The 21,107-nt window shown below is 43.2% G+C and overlaps 2 protein-coding genes across 3 annotated transcripts in view; one reads left to right on the forward strand and one right to left on the reverse strand.

Annotated features, from left to right (window-relative positions):
* The window catches only part of LOC146336476 (uncharacterized), a 196,252-nt gene that overhangs the window by 130,717 nt on the left and 44,428 nt on the right, over positions 1-21,107 (reverse strand). The gene's annotated exons all lie outside the window — the stretch shown is intronic.
* On the forward strand, positions 8,245-20,627 carry LOC146336478 (uncharacterized). Its single transcript, XM_084818201.1, has 2 exons — positions 8,245-8,417; positions 16,479-20,627. The coding sequence occupies exon 2, from the start codon at positions 16,516-16,518 to the stop codon at positions 17,554-17,556; it is 1,041 nt and encodes a 346-aa protein (XP_084674327.1). The 5' UTR covers positions 8,245-8,417; positions 16,479-16,515; the 3' UTR covers positions 17,557-20,627.

Genomic DNA, 21,107 nt, shown 5'->3' on the forward strand with positions numbered 1-21,107 from the left:
AACTTAATGACTTTTTCAGATGCTAATCACCAGCGACTAAGCAATGAACAGCAGAGTAGCCTATGCTCCGGGTAGGCAGTTGGTCCCCATTTGAAGGAGAATCACTTGAAGACCCTGAACATATGGGCTAGGGAGAGATCCTCCCTCTTTCCCTTGGATCCACGGGACACAGCTGTTGCTTGCGCGCCAAACAGGCACTATGCCTCCTTTCCGCGCCCTCCATCGCTCATCGCTCCCTGCGTCTGTGTCGAGTGTCTAGCAAGCCCCCCTCCCACACTTTCTCACTGCCAGGGTCACTATCTCAGGAATGCCGGCAGGAGGAATCTCTGCCAGCTGCTGTGCCTGTGAGGGATGAGCTGGCTCCTCTCCCACGGGTTGCTGATCCTCCTCAGAATCAGAACTGCTCTGGGGTTCTGTCAGCTCAGTTTCCACCCTGACAATATGCTTGAGGTCCAGCACCTCTTATATGAAAGTGGGGGTGGAGAGAAAAAGAGCGAATACACTAATGAAACCAGGAACCCTTCTCTCACTAGCATGCTCAGGTCTTTATTGCTCTGTGCTTCTAATCTGGCTCCAAAACTTTGCAAAACTTTTTGCATCCCTGTCCTAGTCTCAAGCACAATAGGCCTTGAAAGAGTTTACATCATGCTCCCAGGTTCGTAGTATGAGGGTACTTTTGGATCCAGCATTGTCTCTAGAGGCACAGGTGGACTGGGTTGCACTGCCTCATCTGGATTTGATGTGTCATCCACATATTGATGACACCGGAGCCCATACCTCTGGAGAACCTCCTCCAGCAGTTTCATACAGATGTTAAACAGCATGGGGGATAGAATAGAGCCCTGTGGAGCCCCACAGCATAGCTGCCGAGGCACAGAACAAAAATCCCCCAACACCACCTTCTGGAATCAGCCATCCGACCAGGAGTGGAACCAGTGCAGGGCAGTGCCTCCAACTCCCAACCCAGATGACCTATACAGTAGGATACCATGGTCGATGGTATCAAAAGCTACTGAGAGGTCCAAGAGAATCAATAGGGTCACATTCTCCCTGTCCCTCTCACAGCATCACAGGGTAACCAAGGCAGTTTCTGTTCCAAAACCAGGCCTGACACTCGATTGAAATGGACCTATATGGATCTAGGTGAAAGCCTCACGCCCATTGCAGCAATCTTACTGGAAAAACTGTTCTGAATCAGTGCCTGGGCACAGTAATGGACTGGATGACAGCCCATGAGACTCAGTCCAAAGGTACTGTTAGTGGATGGTTTGTCTGCCCAGCTAAGTGATGTTCAACCTGTTCTGAAGGGGGTTGCACTCCCCCTAAAGGATCAGGTTTGTAGTTTGGGGGTGCTCTTGGATCCAGAACTGTCACTCGAGGCACAGATGAACTTGGTGGCAAAGAGCGCCTTTTATCAGCTTAGGCTGATATACCAACCATGTCCTTATCTGTACAGAGATAGTCTAGCTACAGTTAGCTATGCTCTGGTAACCGGTCATCTGGATTACTGTAATATGTTATACATCAGGTTGCCTTTGGAAATGGTACAGAAACTTCAGCCGGTTCAAAATTTGTTGTTGTTGTTTATTCAGTCAGTCGCTTCTGACTTTTTGTGACTGCATGGACTAGCCCACACCAGAGCTTCCTGTCGGCCGTCGCCACCCCCAGCTCCCCAAAGGTCGAGTCCGTCACCTCCAGAATATCATCCATCCATCTTGCCCTTGGTCGGCCCCTCTTCCTTTTGCCTTCCACTTTCCCTAGCATCAGCATCTGGTTCAAAATAGGGCAGTGATATTGTTCACGGGGACCGGCCAACGTGATCGTTATTATGCCAGTACTTTCCCATGTGCACTGGCTGCCAGTCCCTTTCTGGGCCCGATTCAAAATGCTGGTATTAACATTCAAAGCCCTAAATGGCTTGGGGCCAAGTTACCTGAAGGATCGCCTCCTCCCACATACACCTGCCTAGATCCTAAATCAACTTCAGCAGTTCTTCTCCAGGAGCCCCTGCCAAAGGAAGTGAGGTGGGTGGCTACTAAGAGGAGAATCTCTTCTGTTGTGGCACCCCAGATGTGGAATGAACTGCCCAGAAAGGCTTGCTTGGTGCCTACATTGTGTTCTTTTCGGTACCAGATGAAGACCTTATTTTCCCAGGCATTTTAGTCTTCCAGTTTCTGTTCTTAAACTGGGGAGAGGTAACGAGTGGGGTACCACAGGGCTCAGTCCTGGGTCCAGTGCTCTTCAACATTTTTATTAATGACTTGGAGGAGGAGGTGTAGGGAATGCTGATCAAATTTGCAGATGACACAAAATTGGGCGGGATAGCTAATACTTTGGAAGACAGAAACAAAATTTAAAGTGATCTGGATAGACTGGAGCGCCGGGCAGAAAACAACAGAATGACATTTAATAGGGATAAATGCCAAGTTCTGCACCTAGGAAAAAGAAACCAAATGCACAGTTACAAGATGGGGGATATGTGGCTCAACCACATTACAAGCGAGAAGGATCTTGGAATTGTTGTCGATCACAAGCTGAATATGAGCCAACAATGTGATGTGGCTGCAAAAAAGGCAAATGCTCTTTTGGGCTGCATTAATAGAAGCATAGCTTCCAAATCCCGGGAAGTACTAGTTCCCCTCTACTCAGCACTGGTTAGGCCTCATCTGGAGTACTGTGTCCAGTTCTGGGCACCACACTTTAAGAAGGATGCAGACAAACTGGAGAGGGTTCAGAGGAGGGCAACAAAGATGATCAGGGGACTGGAAACAAAGTCCTATGAAGAGAGACTGAAAGAACTGGGCATGTTTAGCCTTGAGAAGAGAAGACTGAGGGGAGATATGATAGCACTCTTAAAGTACTTGAAAGGTTGTCACAGAGAAGAAGGCCAGGATCTCTTCTTGATCATCCCAGAGTGCAGGACACGGAATAATGGGCTCAAGTGACAGGAAGCCAGATTCCGGCTGAACATCAGGAAAGACTTCCTGACTGTAAGAGCAATACGACAATGGAACCCAATTACCTGGGGAGGTGGTGGGCTCTCCCACACTGGAGGCCTTCAAGACGAGGCTGGACAGCCATCTGTCAGGGATGCTTTGACTTGGATTCCTGCATTGAGCAGGGGGTTGGACTCGATGGCCTTGTAGGCCCCTTCCAACCCTACTATTCTATGATTCTATGTTGTTTCAAATCTGTTACTGTATTTTAAGTTTTTGCACTGCTGCTAGGATTTATTTTGGTTTATATTTGTATTTTATACTGTAGTTTTAAACATTTATATTGTATTTTATCATGTTGTATTTCTTACGAGTCCCCTGGACTGCAAGGAGGTCAAATCAGTCCATCCTAAAGGAAATCAACCCTGAGTGCTCATTGGAAGGACAGATACTGAAGCTGAAGCTCCAATATTTTGGCCACCTAAGGCGAAGAGAAAACTCTCTGGAAAAGACCCTGATGCTGGGAAAGACTGAAGGCAAAAGGAGAAGGGGACGGCAGAGGATGAGATGGCTAGATAGCATCACCAATGCAATGAATATGAACTTGAGCACGCTCCGGGAGAGAGCGCAGGACAGGAAGGCCTGGCGTGCTATGGTCCATGGGGTCACGAAGAGTCGGACACGACTGAACAACTGAACAACAACAACAACAATGGTCAGAGCACTTCAGCTATTGGGCGGTATATAAATGTAATATAATAAAATTTTAAAATAACTCAATAGGATGAGGTCTCATAAACAAGGTGCCAGGCCCCATTAGGACTCAGCCCCCAGCTTACTGAGACCTTCTCTGAAGAGGGGGAATGGGATCCTGTGGTGGCCTCTACTGCAAATGAGAACCCAGGGGACTCAATGTCTTGAGGAAAAACCAGAGGTCGCTTCCCCAGAAGACACCCTACTCAAGCCAATACTGGGGAACTCATTGACCCTTGTTGGGACACCTTTCTGAGGTCTGGACACCTATTTGAGCTCTGGATCCCTGCTTATCACCTATGGGGCCTCAGGAACCGTGATAATGACAGGTCTGGGATGAAGCTCAGATCCAGTGACACAATGCCCAACTAGCAGCCCAAGGCTGTCCATCCATCAGGTCTACCTAGGAGGAGGAAGCAAACTCCATGTGTGCACTAGATCCTGGGTATGAGCAGCTCTAAGGAGGTGGGCCATCAGGCCCTCTATAACAGGTGGGCAACATGGAGCCGTCAGATTCTGCTGAGAAACAGGGTGCATGAGGATAACTCCTTCTGAGCCCTATTTTCCGGAAGAAAGGGTATGCAGAGCCTTGTTTCCTAGCAAACCCAAAAGTGCTAGAAAGAGAGCACATGAGAATTGTCATCCCTGTGTACCTTCTTTTCCAGTAACCTTTTCTAGGTTTTATTTTGGCTTTTACTTCTATTTTATACTGTGGTTTTAAACTTTTAAGCTTTTAGAGTGCATCTTATGTTGTATTTTATAGTTTTAATTGTTGTGAACTGCCCAGAGAGCTTTGGCTATTGGCAATACAGAAATGCAATCAATCAATCAATCAATCAATCACCTCATCCTGATCCCAGTAAGAATACTGAATATCATTTAGATGGAGACAAGGTTAAAGCCTCCTCTCCATCACACCAATGCTGTTGAAGATCGCTGAGGTGGGGAAGAGGCTTTAGCTTCTGCAGCAATACCACTCAACATTGCTGGATGGGGGCGAGGTTAAAAATCACTGCAGCTATCTTCCACAGAAAGCCTGTGTGTATATGCTTGGTGCTTCTGTGTATACTTGTGCACGTGTGTGCACGCATGTGCAGCCCCAGGCCACCCCCCCAACACCCCATGCAGCTGTCAGGGCCATACAAGTTGCCCACCCCAATCTATAATAATCACTAGTTCCTGACTGCTCAGTGCTGATACAACAGTTCCATGAGGTAGCTCAGCTTCACAGCTCCAGCTCCATACTCAGCTTAAATGGACCACAGGGTAGCCACCAGCACAAACAGCAAACAGGGACTTAACTCAAAATCTCAACAGTCTTGCCCTCCTTTCTTTAAGCCAGGGCTGCAAAATGCATGGACGCGTGCATGCGCGCACACACACACACGCGCGTGCGCACCCTCTCTGGTGGCCCCCCGGATAAAAACAAGGAAAAAAGCTCTAGGAATAGGCTCTATGGTTCCTGCCAGAGAAGCCTCATTCCTAGAGGGTCCCTGGAAAGTCGTAGAAAGCAGTGATCAAAAGCTCCTGCATGCTTCCTAGGATGCTCTATGAACTGGGCTCCCTTGGCAGAAACTATATAGCCTGTTCCTAGAGTTCCCCCCCTCCATTTTTGTTTCTGAAAAAGATCCAGGTAACAAAGTGTGGGATGTCAGGATCCTTCAGCAAGATGTGGATTAGAGGAGGTAGAACAGCTAGGAACCAGGATTCCTGGGTGGCTGGGTATTGAGAACTGAGGAGTGTTCGTTTTATCTGATCAAGGGCTCTGAAATATTCTTGGCCAGGAATTTGGTTTGAAGGAGTGGTATGCATGTGTGTGCGTACAAATATCCCCACTTCAAGTCCTTGTTTCTTGTTATGTCCCTGACTTCCATTTTTACCACCCCCAACCAGCCAAAGGTTTCCTGCTGCCTCAAACAACTCCACCTGTTCTGCTGAGTGCCCCTTACACATGGAACTCCCTCTCTGAACATATACACATGGTGCCACCTCTCTCTCTTCCTTCAAATCCCTCCTCAAAATCCACTTCTTTTTAATGGTCAGGCCTATTACCTCAATCCTCATTTCTCAATGGTAATACTTATGGATTTTTCCAGGAAAGAGGTTTATATATATCCTTTACACTGTTGTGACAGAAATTAACATGACTTAAAGGTACAGGTCAAATTACAAACAATCACAGAACCTAACCCTGGGAAGAAGAGAACAACTTCATTCATCCTGAACAAGCTGGTTTTAGAAGAGGGCTAAGCAGTAACAATCGCTATTTGACTTCAGTATCTTGCAAGGAAAAACACAGAGGGTGTTAGAAAGAGTCTTTATGCAGCCTTTGCAGATTTGGCTTCTGCTTTTGATTCTATAGACAGCTACAGGCTATGGCATGAATTGGCTAATACAAATATATTGATTTGTTGTTGTTGTTTTTGCTCCAAAAGCTCCACACAGATATTACAGCAGGAGTAATAGTAGAGATTTCAGGTTCTTTGACTGAACCTGTTAAGATTAACCAAGGGATCACACAGGGTTGTCTGTTGGGCCCCTTTCTTTTTAACTTTTACATAGATGGTTTGGTACAGGGGTCCCCAAACTTGAGGTACCCATGGACACATTTGGGAATTTGAGAAAATGCTGTGGGCACCACAACAAAATGCTTCTCATGGAGGATGTGGCTTGTCACATAACGGCTGCCATGGGGGCCTGGATAGTCAAGAGGTGATGGAGGAGAAATAGTGAAGCTAGAGACTGGGAGGGGGAAATGAAAGGAGTTGCTTCTTGACCCACCCAATCTTCTCCCATCCACACAGACCTTTCCGCTTTGCTGTCTTTCTCTCTCTATCTCCCAGTCTTTAGCTTCACTATTTCTCTCCCCCAATCCCTTTCCTCACTATTTCTATCCCTTCCCTGTCCCTAGCTGCCTTCTTGCTCTCCCCTCCCAGCCTGAAGCCTTGCTCTTTCTCTCCCACTCACCCCTTTATCTTGCTGTCCCCCAACCCTCAGCCTCTAGCCTCATTCCTTTTCTTCCCACTACCCTAGTTTTCATTGTTTTCTTAAAAAAATTTTTTGAGGGGGGCAGGGAGTGAAGAGCTGTGCGGGCCCCATTGCAGGTGCCCATGAGCACCTGATTTAGTACCTAAATTAAGGGACCCCTGATTTAGTACCTAAATTAACTGGTTCAGAAGTTTTCTCTCTGGCAAATGAAAGAATTCTGTTCTTTCAAAATTTCAAAACCATATTCAAAATTTCTTGGGAATATTGTATCTAGCATCCAACCTGAATGTACTTTAAGAAATACATGTCACCTGCTATCTGATCAAGATAGTCAAGTAACTCAACAGGTTGCACTTTTTGCCTCAGCGGTTTCAAAAAGCCATACTAAAGCTTAGCTGCTGTCACAGTTAACTACAAACACAATTCTTTGGTGAAAAGGCCTAAACATATTTTAGTTTAGATTCATTGTGCTCTGTGATTTGTTTAATTACTCCAAAATGTTTTATTCCTCTCACACATTTTGTACTTTTACATAGGTTTTAGTAAGGGCCTTTGGCTTCCAAATAAAAGACATGGCATGACAAACACATCAGGAAGCTCCAATTAACAGCAACATCTTATTGAGAGTACCGCTGGTGGCAAATCAATATGTGTTGGTGGTGAGGAGATTAACAGGCTATATCTTAAACTTAGGGCACAATCCTATGGCCACTAGATAGCAGCTAGACTGTCACAGGATTTTTCTTTTTTTGGGAACTGACCTCAGAGCCAGCAGTCCGAGGATGGTTACCAGAAAACCACCTCCTTGCCCCTTCGTAGGAGGCGTTGTTTGTCCCCGTCTCCCTTCTTGGAAGAGCAGCATGAAGCAGGGGAAAAGGGGGTTTCCTGGGGGCAGGGACAGCGGAAGTGCCATTACAATGCTTCCTATCTGCGGTTTGGCCTCCCCCCCCCCCCGAGCTGAAATCGGCCATCTAGCCACAAACGCAGGGCAGCTGGAGCAGGGAAGCGAAGATCCCCTCTGTGCTCCGCCTGCCCTGCATTGGATAGTTTGGAGGCAGCCGACTATACCCATAGGACTGCACCCTCCACCTCTTAATAAATGATAGGATAATGTATCTTGACAAGACATACCCCAATTATTCTTCTAGAACCCAGCACTGCATGGATTAAAAGGTAGGAATCTTCATTCTCCAACGTTTAATTCCAGGCATTAGCCTCTGAATGGGGTGGGTTTTTTTTTTGAGGTTTTAATATATGATTTCTTTGATATTTGCTTCTGCAGCATTTTGAAATACAAAATATCTGGTCTTGGAAAATATACTTTCAAATATCAGTGACTATGGGTGAATGGTTTTAAAATTTAACATATAAACTCTGAGTGAGAAGCCACTGGATGGCCTCACATACTCAAAAATATATGGCTAAACACTACTTTTCTGTTCTGGAGTACTAAAATATCCCCCAGCGTATGTCAATTTGAACTTTTAAGTCACATGATTGAGCCATATGCCTGCTAAAGATGCAACGTGTATGGTTTGAATTACATGAAACCAAGTTCCTGTTCCCTACAGAACTGTAGGTTTCTGTAGTCTGAGCTTTCTAACAGAAGACGTCACCACATACAGGAAGCCAAGTATGAGATAAAACTGTTATTTTCCTCTGAACAGCAATTATATTTCATCAATCTGACCATAAAGGGAGCATCAGCCTGTTGCCTCTGCAGAACACTTTCTTTCACGGGTAAGTTATCTACTTTGATTTAAATACAAAATGTTTTCATCACCACTGAAGACCAAAAATATTGTGTGCAAAGAGTTCTGGACTTGTAACCACATCCCCTTCTATAATATTTTTAAAACCTCACAAACTGCAGTAAAATATCACAACTGAGAAACAATGTTATGAAACTAAAGAGACGTGGATTTTTAAAGAATCCTTTTACAAAGCATGAATAATTAAAGTGTCACATTGTTCTTAAATGTTCAAGAAGCCAGATGCTTCAACTATTTAAACAAACGGGTGCGGGGGGGGAATCATCTATTTCCACTAAGCTGGAATGTTGCCTTCTGCTGTTTTAGAACTAGACTGAAGCAGGAATTGCATATATCACAGATTTCAAACACAACACTGTTTGCATATATCAAAAATTTCAAACACAACACTGTTGATATTCTTCGTCTACGCAGAAGAAAAATCTGTTCTATGCTTTTAGATCTATTTCTGTGGATATGGTCTTCCCCCATTTAAGTTCTTTTTGTAATCAACTGTATGAGTAACTTCAGTGTTATTTCTCTACTTCTAAGTCCTGTCCCTAAATTTTGCCATGATAGAACCACTGCATAATACAGGAATTATTCAGGAAATCCTTTGCTAAGAATTATGGACTCTTTTGAATGGAACAGTTAAAAAGACACAGGTCCATTAGGAGTTACAAGCAGTAACACTTCTGTTGTGCACAGAGCTTGCTGTTTGGTGAAAGGAACTATTTTCTCTTGAGGCCAAAAAGAAAAAAAGGGAAGGGCTGTCATATGCTAAACGTCTATACAAAATAGTTTTGGTTTCTAAAACAACGATTCCTAAACATAGTAATGTGGCTTGGAAGCTTTCAAATAAGTTGTCAGTTTAAGTCATTAAACTGAAGTCCCCAGACTTGAGCATTTTAAGCAAACGCACACAGGGGAAAAATAATTTCAAGTCCTGGCTCTCTTGAGAGATTTACCCTGCAGTACTTGCCGTCCTGGCTGCCTCGTGCGTGTTATGCAGAATGATTCGGCTCCATCTATTGGCAGCAAAGGATAATTTATTAGCTGACGGACTGAGCCTGAGAACAGGATTCCAGAATATTTTAAAATTCATTGCCAAAACAAATGCAGCCTAACGTACTAGCAGCACACTGTCTCAGAAGGTCTCTATTAAAAATGGAGCAGTTAGACAAGGTCAGAAAGAAATAAGACGAAGAATATTCACCGGAAGAAAAGGTTAGGAAGAAGCTGAGGAAGGGAATCCTTTAAAAAAAAAAAATCTATATAAAATGTTAAAAGAAAACCCATAACTTAAAATAGAATGTTTGCTTCTTGTAGTGACTTTCCAGTATCTTCCTTTCCACAGCTGTAAAATGGAAATTAATGCAATTTCCTTCCCCTGGTGATGTTCAAACTATATTCTGGGGAAACCCTGGGGTTCCTTGAAAGCTAAACAGGCGTTCCTCAATGAGAAGGTCACTAATAGTAAGATAAGCTCCCCTCAAAGCCAGCTTGCCTACCACTTTCCTGACATGCAATTTACTGGTACAGAAGAGTATCAAGTTTGTTCTAAGGCAAACACTTACTTCATGGGGGAAATGGCAGTTATGCCAAGGATGCTCAGCAAACAAGATAATGTGGAAAGGGCTCCTTGATGATAGAAAATATGAAAACCACAGCTTTATACCCAATGTATTCTGAGTAATTTCAGTTGTTTACAAGAAATGTTGATATTCTAAACTGATTAATTCTGCAGAAGCCACTAAATAAAGCAAAGAGATGTACCAGCCATGCTGCTTCACGCAAACACACTAAGAATCACTGCAGCAGAATTTGCTATTATGCTGTGTAATCAGAGAAAGGAAGGTAAACATTCTTTTCAGAAAGAGTAAAGTTAACTGCACAACCTTAAACCCTGTATGCTTGCATGAGGTTTTTTTTTGCCATCTGCAGAATAGAAGGTACTTCCATTACAAATAGATGTCCCACTTAATTCTAGCAAAATAATAATAGAAACTTTCAATGCTAGAAGGATACTGCTTCATGGTGGACATTTGCTGCAGTTCAACTTCCCTATCTGAGTGGTTTTCAGACAGCACAAAATAGATGGGATCTAGAATTCTTTTGTCAAAATTCCACAAGATGCATTCAAGATCACAGTTGCTCAGTCATTGAATGTTGTCTGCTGGTTCACAAATCAACAGGTTTTTCAAAACTGTAAACTACTCTCAGGTCCTTTTAACAGATCTTAGTTCGATCCCATCCCACTTCAACCCCCCCTACATCACAAACTGTTTCTGAAATGCCCCTCTGCTTCTGCACTCTTCCCACTCTGCATTTTCGCTAGATGGGCTTTTTTGTCCGTCTAGCTGGGGCGTTGCAGAGGGGGAGGGAAGGAGGCTGGAGAGGGCTGGGGATACTTCATAAGCCGGCCTCTCCAGTCCCCTCACTGCTAGTATCCCCCCGCATGACTTGCGAACCTCCCCACCCTGTCATCTGTAATATGAAAAGAATAGTACTGTCCTACATCACAGAGTTGTTGTTAAGTGTTACTGAGATAATGTATGTGAATTCCTCTGACCACTGTAAAGTGCTTTATAAATTGTATCACTATTATAATAAATGTAATTCATAAATAATAACTTAGTTGCACAGGCTTTTGAAGTGCTTTTCTTCTGTTAGTCTACCATTTCTGTTTTTCCCCCCTCCATAACTAACTCAGAAATGATTTTTCAATTCAACTTATATTAATGAAGTAGAATTCATCTTGGTAGCTGAACAGAAGAGAATTCATTCCCTTTACATAAAAATCGTTATTCCATGCTGAGCGTTGGCAAATGGCTGTTGGTAGACCAGATAGATCCCTCCCCACCCAAACACACAATATACTCTTATGCCCTATATGTGCAGTATTTTCCCTTTCCCACATCTGGTGTTCTGGGTCTTATTTTCTGAGGACAGTAGTAAAGCAGTCTCACTTTGCTTAAGTTTGGCTTTTCTGCTCCAAAGGTCCTTAACTGCTCAAGTTTCCCCCCTCCAATGTAACTTATTTCAGGAGCCAAGTCTTAGTCTAAGAAACGGTCTTCTAGATGGCATCTAGAGTATATAACCAATGTTGCAACAATGTTGCATGCACTAGGAAGGAAGAAATCCTGCAATGATAGGAACAAACGCCATCACAGGAGCCACCGTTTTCTCCTCACACCCTGTGAGGTAGGGTTAGACTGAGAGACAGTGAATGTGCCAAGCCAGTGAGTTTTATGGCAAAGCAAGAATTTGAACTCCACTTCTTCAATCCACTTTGGTGGAGACTGAGAGAGTCAGTGTGGTGTAGTGGTTCAAGTGTTGGACATTGACTTGGGAGATACAGGTTCAAATCCCTGGTCTGCCACAACACTTACTAGACACTATCCCTCAGCCTAACTTACTGACAGAAGGTTGTTGTGAAAATAAGGGAAGGCCTTCATGAAAAGACAGGATAAAAATGTAATATACACATTAACAATGCAAGGCTAATATTGTATACATTACAGCACATTGCACATACATGCTCATATCCAGACAACTGAAATCTGTATACCTGATATTGCTTTTTTATAGTAGATCTTAATTGTTGGAAGTCACCATGTGATACACTTTAGGATGTGAGGATAGGCTTTAGAATAAAATACTATTTTTAAGCTCTAATATACTCATAACCCAATTCTGTGCATGTTTACTCAGAGGTAAGTCTCACTGAGTTCAAAAGGACGTTCATATGACTAAAGCCTTAAGGCTCAAACTAACAGTGTAACTTAAAGTGCAGTGTTCTAACATTGATAGAACTTCGTTAAAAAGACATAAGCTACAGAAGAAAGCCTTATGGAAAAACATTCCATTATTAGATGAGACTCTATGGAAACTTCTGATAAGGAAAAGACTCAAGGCCCTGCAATTCATGCAGACACACTCTGGTTGAATGGATCAGCTTTGCATACTATTGAATGATTTAAAGAAACCTCTATATTAAATCTGGGATTAATGCAAAAACTGAAATGCTTATGTTAAAAAGGAAACAGAAGATGAAATAGCAAACATAGCATGCTATGTTTTTTAATTGCAGATATGCAAAATCATATTTTAAAGCTTGGGCAGTAGAAGCTGGCTTTTAAAATGTGCTGATGATTATTTCCCCCTACCCCCAAATCCTCCATATAGTTGTCCACATTATTTTAAATATGAAATGTTTATTCTATTGCAACACAAACCATACATCTTTTTTAAAAAACTGAATAACATTGGCAACAGATTTCCTCTAACAAAATATATGGAAATCACCTTTTTGATAATGAACAAATTGTGCTTTTAGGTGGCCTATAAAATTACACATTCCATATTTATTGCAGTCATTTTCTGCAGAGCAAACAGCTACTGAATCTTTTTACACAGTCTATTATTTGTTTAAAAGAAAAAGTGATGCCTTTTCATGGTAATGGAATCATGATGGCAGCACATGATTGAGCCATTACAGTTAATTCCCTGTCAGTTTCACCTTAAGAAACCCCTGTCTTCAGGAATTTATAACAGCTATAAACATAAACATGCGCACACATAGTTGAAAGTTAGCAAATAAGAGTATAATCAGATAATGCTGCTAAAATTTGGAGTCTAAAAAAAACCGATTTCCCCCACTTCTTTGTAGCTCCCCTATGAGGTTTAGGCATATGTGGTATTTAAAATTAAAAGGCCCTATTAGTAATGCTGAAATTCTATTGCTGTGGATTTGTAGTTTTCACACCTATTCTGAAATATCCATTGTTAACAGAGAAACTGCATGAACGTTACATGCACTGGGCGGATAGGACTGCTAACTAAATCCCCTTGTGTCACTGGAATGAAAAGATACACAAATATAGAAAATTTAGAATTGACACAGAAGCAGGCAGAAGAAAGGTGGGAACTTTTCATTTCAGGAGCCTAGCCTGCGATATGCGCCATTTCCCTGGCTAGCTGACAGTACAGCAGGACTACAGAATCAGCATGCCCTATTATCAGGGCTACAGTTCAGCTCAAGTTATCATAAAAATTGAGCCCTTCTGCATAAATCTTAAAGCTATAACATTATTAACACAGGACAGAATCCAAGGAACCATGCAACTAATTCCACACACCAACACTCATGTTTCTTGAACAACAGCCTTCCCGTGCAACATAGCAAACCACTTCTGAAACTGAGGAGTTTCAAAAACAGTTTGTAGTAAGAGATGGTGGGGTGGGTATGAGGGTTATGTGTAGGAATATAGGAAGGTGCCTTATACCTAGGGATGTCAGAGAATTCCGCCATGGATCTCAGTGAGGCCGAATGCCAGTGTATTCGCCCCCCCGAAATCTGTGGCGGAATGGCCTGCCACCCCCCCGCGGTTCCCCCCCGGGACGAGACTTACCTGGGGCGGATGTTCCGGGCGGCGGCGGCGGCTCCGGCGGCTGGTCTTCCGACCGGCAGCTGCCGCCGCCATTTGCAGTCTTGTCGTTTTTTGTTTTTTTTACAGAAACGTGATAGGCTACATAAAGACTTACGTAGCCTATCACATCCCTTGGTATAAGTAGGGATGTACGAAAGTCACTTACCTTTTTGCGGATTCTGTTCATGGGGGGGGAGGCGTTCCGTCCCTCCCCCCAGAATCCTCGACGGGGGGGGGAGGCAATCCAGTCCTCCCCCCCGGAATCCTCGACGGCCAGCTGTGCTCCGCGGCGGCTCCACGGAGCAGCCGGCCAGGACAGCGCCGTCCGCAGCCGGATTTCCGGCCACGGAGGGCTCTGGGTTAAAAAAAAAAAAGCGTACGCAAATGGCGGCAGCTACAGCCGCCGCCATTTGCATTCCTTATTTTTCACCGTCTTAGTCTATGTAAATATTTACGTAAACTATTATGGCGAAAATAAAGGGAACGCAAATAGCGTAGTGGGCGCTATTTGCGTCTCTTTCTGATTCGCCGTTTTAGCCTAAGTTTTAGCCTATTTTTCGCCGTCTTAGTCTATGTAAATATTTACATAGGCTAAAACGGCGAATCAAAAAGGGACGCAAATAGCGCCCACTACGCTATTTGCGTTCCCCTTTATTTTCGCCGTAATAGTCTACGTAAATATTTACGTAGACTAAGACGACGAAAAATAAGGAACGCAAATGGCGGCAGCCGTAGCTGCCGCCATTTGCGTACGCTTTTTTTTTTTTAACCCAGAGCCCTCCGTGGCCGGAAATCCGGCTGCGGACGGCCCTGTCCTGGCCGGCTGCTCCGTGGAGCCACCGCGGAGCACAGCTGGCCATCGAGGATTCCGGGGGGGAGGACTGGATTGCCTCCCCCCCCATCGAGGATTCTGGGGGGAGGGACGGAATGCCTCCCCCCCCCATGAACAGAATCCGCGAAAAGGTAAGTGACTTTCGTACATCCCTACTTATACCAAGTCAGACCACTGGCTCATCTAGCTGTACAACGACTGGCAATGATTCTCCTGGGTTTCAGACAGACATCTTTCCAGGCCCTACCTGGAGATGCCAAGGACTGAACCTGGGACCCTCTGTGTGCCACACTGTCAAGGGCTCCTTGGAGGGCTCTCTCAGTCTAATCCAGTAGCTAAGTCCAGACACAGACAAAGGGATTCCTTTCAAAGCTTTATTCTTCTTTTACAACTTAACAACTACACCGTTTGCAACTAGATCTGAGCAGCACAGTACCGATGCCCTAAGTTGGAACAGTTGGTCCCCGTTTGAAAGGGAATTACTGGCAGACCCCTGAAATTAAGGACTAGGGAGAGTCCCTCCCCTTTTCCCTTGGAGCCTGTGGGCGCAGCCGTTGTTTGCGCGCCAACCTGGCACTTCGCCTCCTTTCCACGCCCTCCATCTGGCGCCACTCTCTGCGTCTGCGTCGCGCATCCACCAAGTCTGCTATCTGTGCTCGGTCACTCCCAGGACTGCTAACTAAACTAGGAATGCTGGTGGGAGGAATCTCCGTCAGCTGTTGGTCCTGGGAAAGAGGACCGCGCTCCTCTCCCAGGAGCGACTGCTCTTCCTCAGAATCAGAACTACTCTGGGATTCTATGGGCTCAGTGTCCACCCTGACACACACATTCATTCATTCATTCACAATATTTATACACTGCTCCATATCTAAAACAGATTTCAGAGTGGTGAACACAAGAAATAAAACAGCAAAAGAATAAAAAGATTAAAACACCACATTAAAATTATACTTCTTTAAAAACACAATACCAATGAAAACACATGTGCTCTGCCACTGAACTATGACACTTCCACTGCTGTGTAAAGTTTTTTTTTAAAACCTCTGGACACATATTCACTCTTCAGTAATCCTAAAGTAGCTTTTTGGATCTTGGTCATAGTTATTTTCACTTATCGTATCCCTACATAAAACTCTGCTGCAGGCAGCCTGGTTGCTGTGAAGGGGTCCACAGCAATCAGGTAGCATAAACACATTACATTTTGGCTGCATCTAGTTTCTGACTGCCCCACCTTCACAAAGCTACAAAAGAAGAAAGCATTCCTGGGTCGCCACAACCATAGGATATTCTCCCACCAATCTAAACCACATTGAGGGTCAATTCATTAGTTGTAGAAAAGATGGGGCCCCTGCATTTCTACCACAGATTAAATACTCATTTTCTGTAAGGCTTAGAGGGGAATTATATGCTCCTGGGACACACAAGGCCCTCGGGTGCATTCAAACATTCTTCAGGTATAACTGAAATGTTTGCCTTTTTGTATGAAAAGGCACAGTGGACCCACAGAGGAAATGGGGGGCAGGGGGGTCTCATTTTCTGCTGTGTGTGAAGCCACACCAAGACTTCATCTTACATGACGTTCTAATCAAACTCAAGAGCAATCCCAGTATGATGGGAGCAGAATCCTACCTCCTCTTCTGACAGGGCATATACTTCTACTGTTTTCGGTTGGGATGCATTATAAGTATATTTTGCTTATTCACCTGGGGGGCTGTGATGGCACTTTCCCTGTATTTCTACTGTTTGGATTGTGCTTTAAAGATCATTCATTACTCTTTCATTTCAGTTTGCAGTGCCCCCAAGAAACAAAGTGCTTCACAAGAATGGTCCCGCATAATATGACATGGATTAAGTACCCAAGCCAGAGCCAAAATCCATCCACCAGTTTTGAAGACATCATATTCTCGCAACACATAATATCAAGATTTATGCATGGCTATATTGGACTCTTTGTACCAACTGGATTACTAGCAGGGATCATTATCTTGGGCATCTTAATTAAGAACTACATGCAGCACGTCTTAGATAAATTAGACATACTGATTTTTGCTCATACCTTCAGCAACATCTTAATGATTCTTTTATCACTCACCATCACCACAAGGCCTGCCTATCTCAAAGTATCTTATTTTGAATGTGGAGCTCTGTCATTTTTTTTCAATTTGAGTTACTTCAGTTCTCAGTACCTTCTCATCCTAATGGTGCTAAGCTTTTTCCTCAAGAGGCACCCACCCCAGAATGTTTTAATTAGTAAAGCACACCAAAATCCTATAGTATGTGTTGGATTTGTACTGACATGTGCTTTTTGTGCTGCACTGATAGCGGTGGCACTGCTGGGCATAGTAAATTACCATGAAGAAACAGACTGCCAATTAGATCCTTTATTTGCATGGCCTGAATATGAGATTATTAAATTTACCTTTGGCTTCTGCATTCCATCTTTGGCCAAGCTTCTCTGCTTCATTCTACTGTTTGTTAAAAAAACTCAGCCAGAAAGCCGCCCCACAAGGCAAAATATTCACCCTTATTTGACTGTTTTGGTTATTACTATAACAATGTTTGTGTGCCGTCTATTTTACAACATTATGATCCTCTCCAGGACCAACTTGAAGATACAGAGAAGCATAGGGACACCTCAAAATGAGCTGACCATGAATACTGCAGAGGTTCTGTTGTTCAGTGAAAGCTGCATTAGTTTAGTAATCATACTTTGGCTCCATAAACCATGCAGGAGCGGCTTATTACATATTGTAACTAAGCTCACCAAAGTTTGCAGGAGGAGAAATCCTAGCAATACAGCTCTTGAAATACGAGAAACTCATACCGAAGTCTCATCTGTGCCATCTGAAAATGGATCACACTGACTTTTGTCTTCCAAAATATTAGCATTAAAGAGCTACACATCTGCTAACATACAGACCTGAAGGAGTAAAAAACTTCCAAGCTTCTTTATTCCTACAACCTGGCTACTGAAAATTAAATATGATCCACTGTTCACTGACAGCTACAATCATAATAATTGCAAGCTTTGCAAGTGCTGTCATTATATGTTGATCTTTTGCTTTTGTGTGCTGATGCATGGACAGCAGAGTGAACAATACTGTGGACAAAGTGGTCAAGAGCTTTTGGAAGAAAAACTTTGCCTCCATTTTATTTCCATGTAATTAATGCTTTTGAGATTACTGAAGTTTACAATGAGAATGGCTGTTTCCAGGATCAATAAGTATGTGTGGGGTGGGGGGTGGGGTGGAGACTGCATGCAAGAGAGCAGGGAGATCTTGATTATGGTGGCATATCACCTAGAGAATTAATACATTATTCTATAAGTGACTGTTATAGCGCAAATATTAACTAAGCTGTCAGCCAACATAATCCCTCAAACATTTTGGCCTCCCCATATGCATAAGGGATGCAAGTCACTTGAAGTTGAGGAAGAATGTTTTCCTCTATTCTCCATCTATCCCAGGTGGGGCCAAAACCCCTCCATCCATGGAGTTATTGAGCCCTAAGGAGTCTAGGTTTAAAAAAATCAGCCTGCTAGAAAGTATGGGTGCTTCCAAAAGGCTTTCCAATGTATGGAATAGAACAATACTTCATATAACTACAGAAAAACATTCTGTCTCTTGGATTAGAAGTCTTCTAGGCACCAAACGCCTTAAAACGATCTGAAACTAAAACCATGGGTTGCAAAAAGCCATTGTTATTTGCTGGTAGAGTAGAGCACATTCAGAAAGCTTAACTACAACATTACTGTTTCACGGAAGAAGGAACAGGCAGTATGTTTGACCTGTAGGACTGGTCAAACATACTGCTCTATAAAGCAAAACAATTGTTCTGGGCTTAAGGCAAGATAATTTGGGTGGGGGGATGAGGGCAGGTTTAAATATATTGGCAAAGTTTTGCCAAAGACCCAATCAACGTGACTATGACCAATAACATGAAAGATTGAGTACGGAGTGAGCTATTGAAGACAATAAGGTATATTAAGAGAGCATGCATCATTATGTTTATGGTGATTCAGATGCCTTAAAAATTGCTGTGAAGAGAAAATTGAAATTGTGCCAATAGTCATGGCAAGAAAAACCCAAAGGCAATGAAGACAGTAGCTCTTTCATTAAGCTATGCAATAAATAGCATTCCAAGAGAGTTTCATAATAGAAAATTGAGGTGAATGGAAGAAGAGGTATGGAAGATCTAATAGAGCATTGCACGCATCCCCTACCTGCATGGAGAGGTTTTTCTGCTGATGCAAAGGACACATTAAAAGATTAAGCTGTAAACTAAGCAAGGTAGTTTAAATACTCAGCAGAACTAAAACTTTAGCTCATATATAAGGGGACCTAAAGACAGTATTTTGTTTATGTACAAACTACTACCTTTTCCTTGTCCATTCTCTCCCTTCCCCAACATATTCTCTCATGAATAGCACAACTCAGGTGACCACTATAGGACCACTCGACACTGTCAGTAATGCAGATCATGCTCAAACACTTGGCTATACACACTTTGAAAAATACATACAAAAATCATGCGTTTCTTACAAGAAAAAAATCTGGAGTGTGAATTTTGATTACGAAGAAAAACGTCAGGTTGAATCTTTTGAATTCCTAATACACATACCAGTCTCTCTTCCTACAAAACCCTCTTCAAACCCCACCTCTTCCACAAATTCTGCTTGACCTCTTTGGCTGCATTGCCAATTGACATTAAACCTAAGTACACATAACTGCATTTGCTGACATGCATCGGTTCTCACCCTTGCCTCCCCTGCCTTTGCAATCTCCTCACTGCCAACATTTAGACTGTAAACTCATCAAAGCAGGGAGCTGTCTCTTTTTTGGCTAATGCTACTTTATAAAGTGCCATGTGCAGCGATGTCACCATATACATCGTAACAATTATGATTAATATTAGTGGTCCAATATTTCATCAAGATGACTGATTTGCCTGGATCACCTCTACGAATAAAAAGAGAAGTCAGTCTCTAAGGCATATTATTGCTTTGAACTTTTTCTAGTATGACAAAAGGTACCTCCACACATTGCAGTTCCTGGAGGAAACACCGCTGTATCACCAGTGCTTCCTACAGCAATCATCCTATATGGCAGGAGTGGACAACTCGTGGCTGTCAAACTGAGGTTGTCGAACTGCAGCTCTCACCACTGGCTGTGCCAGCTAGGGCTGACGGGAGTCACGGTCCAGTATTTGGGAGGACCACAGGCTGCCCACCCATGATGTACAGATGTCTCAACTACTGCCAACGATGCTAGGTTTTGTGAAGTAGTAAGCACATGTTGCCAGGAGGTGGCTCAGGGCACTCTGAGTGATTGAAATGGATGAGAAAATATTGTTACACTGGGTTCTATTAACACACTGTCCATCATTCTGACAGGTGGTGGGTGTGCCTGTGTCTATAGAGGGTTTAGGACAGTTGCAGAGGTGTTGTATATTGATGGGAGCGGCGGGGGGGGGGGGGAGGCGACAACACTGTAGCACCCTACAGTAATAGCTGTGCTAGTGATGGCTAGGCCAGCAAATATCAGGGGCTGAGGCCAAGGTTTACCCTCACTGCAACAGGGTGCCCAAGTGTAACACTTAGACTGATTTGGGTGCACTCAGGGACATTATTATGGTAGGAAGTAAGCACGCTCCCTTCCCCTAGTTATCCCCAGCCATTGAGAATCAAGCTTGTTCATATTTTCATAGCCCCACCTCTTCATCTGCATAGTCCTGTCCTGTGTTTTACCTCTTGATCATACTAGGGTGCCACAGAATGCTAGGAATGGACTTTTAAGTGTGTGTGTGTGTATATGTGTGTGTGTGTATTATGTATGTATATATGTTATGTTTATGATACGATCATTAAGAATTTACAACTGTTTTTCAGTTATCTAAATGTGAATCAAACACAAGTTTTTTCATCATATTAATAAAAGTTTCTAAAAATATTTCAGCAGTCTAAATGATTTCCCAATTATTACAAAATTTATTTTTATAATACGCATATACAGGATTTCAGAAGCTTTTCAGCATTTGGATATCTGTTCCAAGTCATGGAAAAAAGCTGTCTACTCCTATTCAGATACACCAGATATTTTTTTCTGCAGCAATTAAGGAAATGTTATTATAGTAACCCATAAGCTAAATGGGAAAGAACATCACCCATATCCGAACAATGATGAGTGAGAATTACAATAGAAAATACACTAATCCTGCATTAGCTCTTTACCTGGAGCCTCTGGAGGTCTGATGTGCTTTTAATATCCTTTTGTCCTCTAGCCTCTGCAGTAAAAAAATATCTAGGAATCTGTGGCTTAAATTTCAGTAGGCCTGAAGAGGAGCAACAGCAGTTACTTATGGGAGAACCAATTATGTCATTGTCGTCTGTACTCATCCCTTTTAAATCTTTTGAAGA

Source organism: Heloderma suspectum, chromosome 12 (genome assembly GCF_057233095.1).
Source record: "Heloderma suspectum isolate Gila_16-S chromosome 12, 16-S_ref, whole genome shotgun sequence".
Classification (NCBI taxonomy): Eukaryota; Metazoa; Chordata; class Lepidosauria; order Squamata; family Helodermatidae; genus Heloderma; species Heloderma suspectum.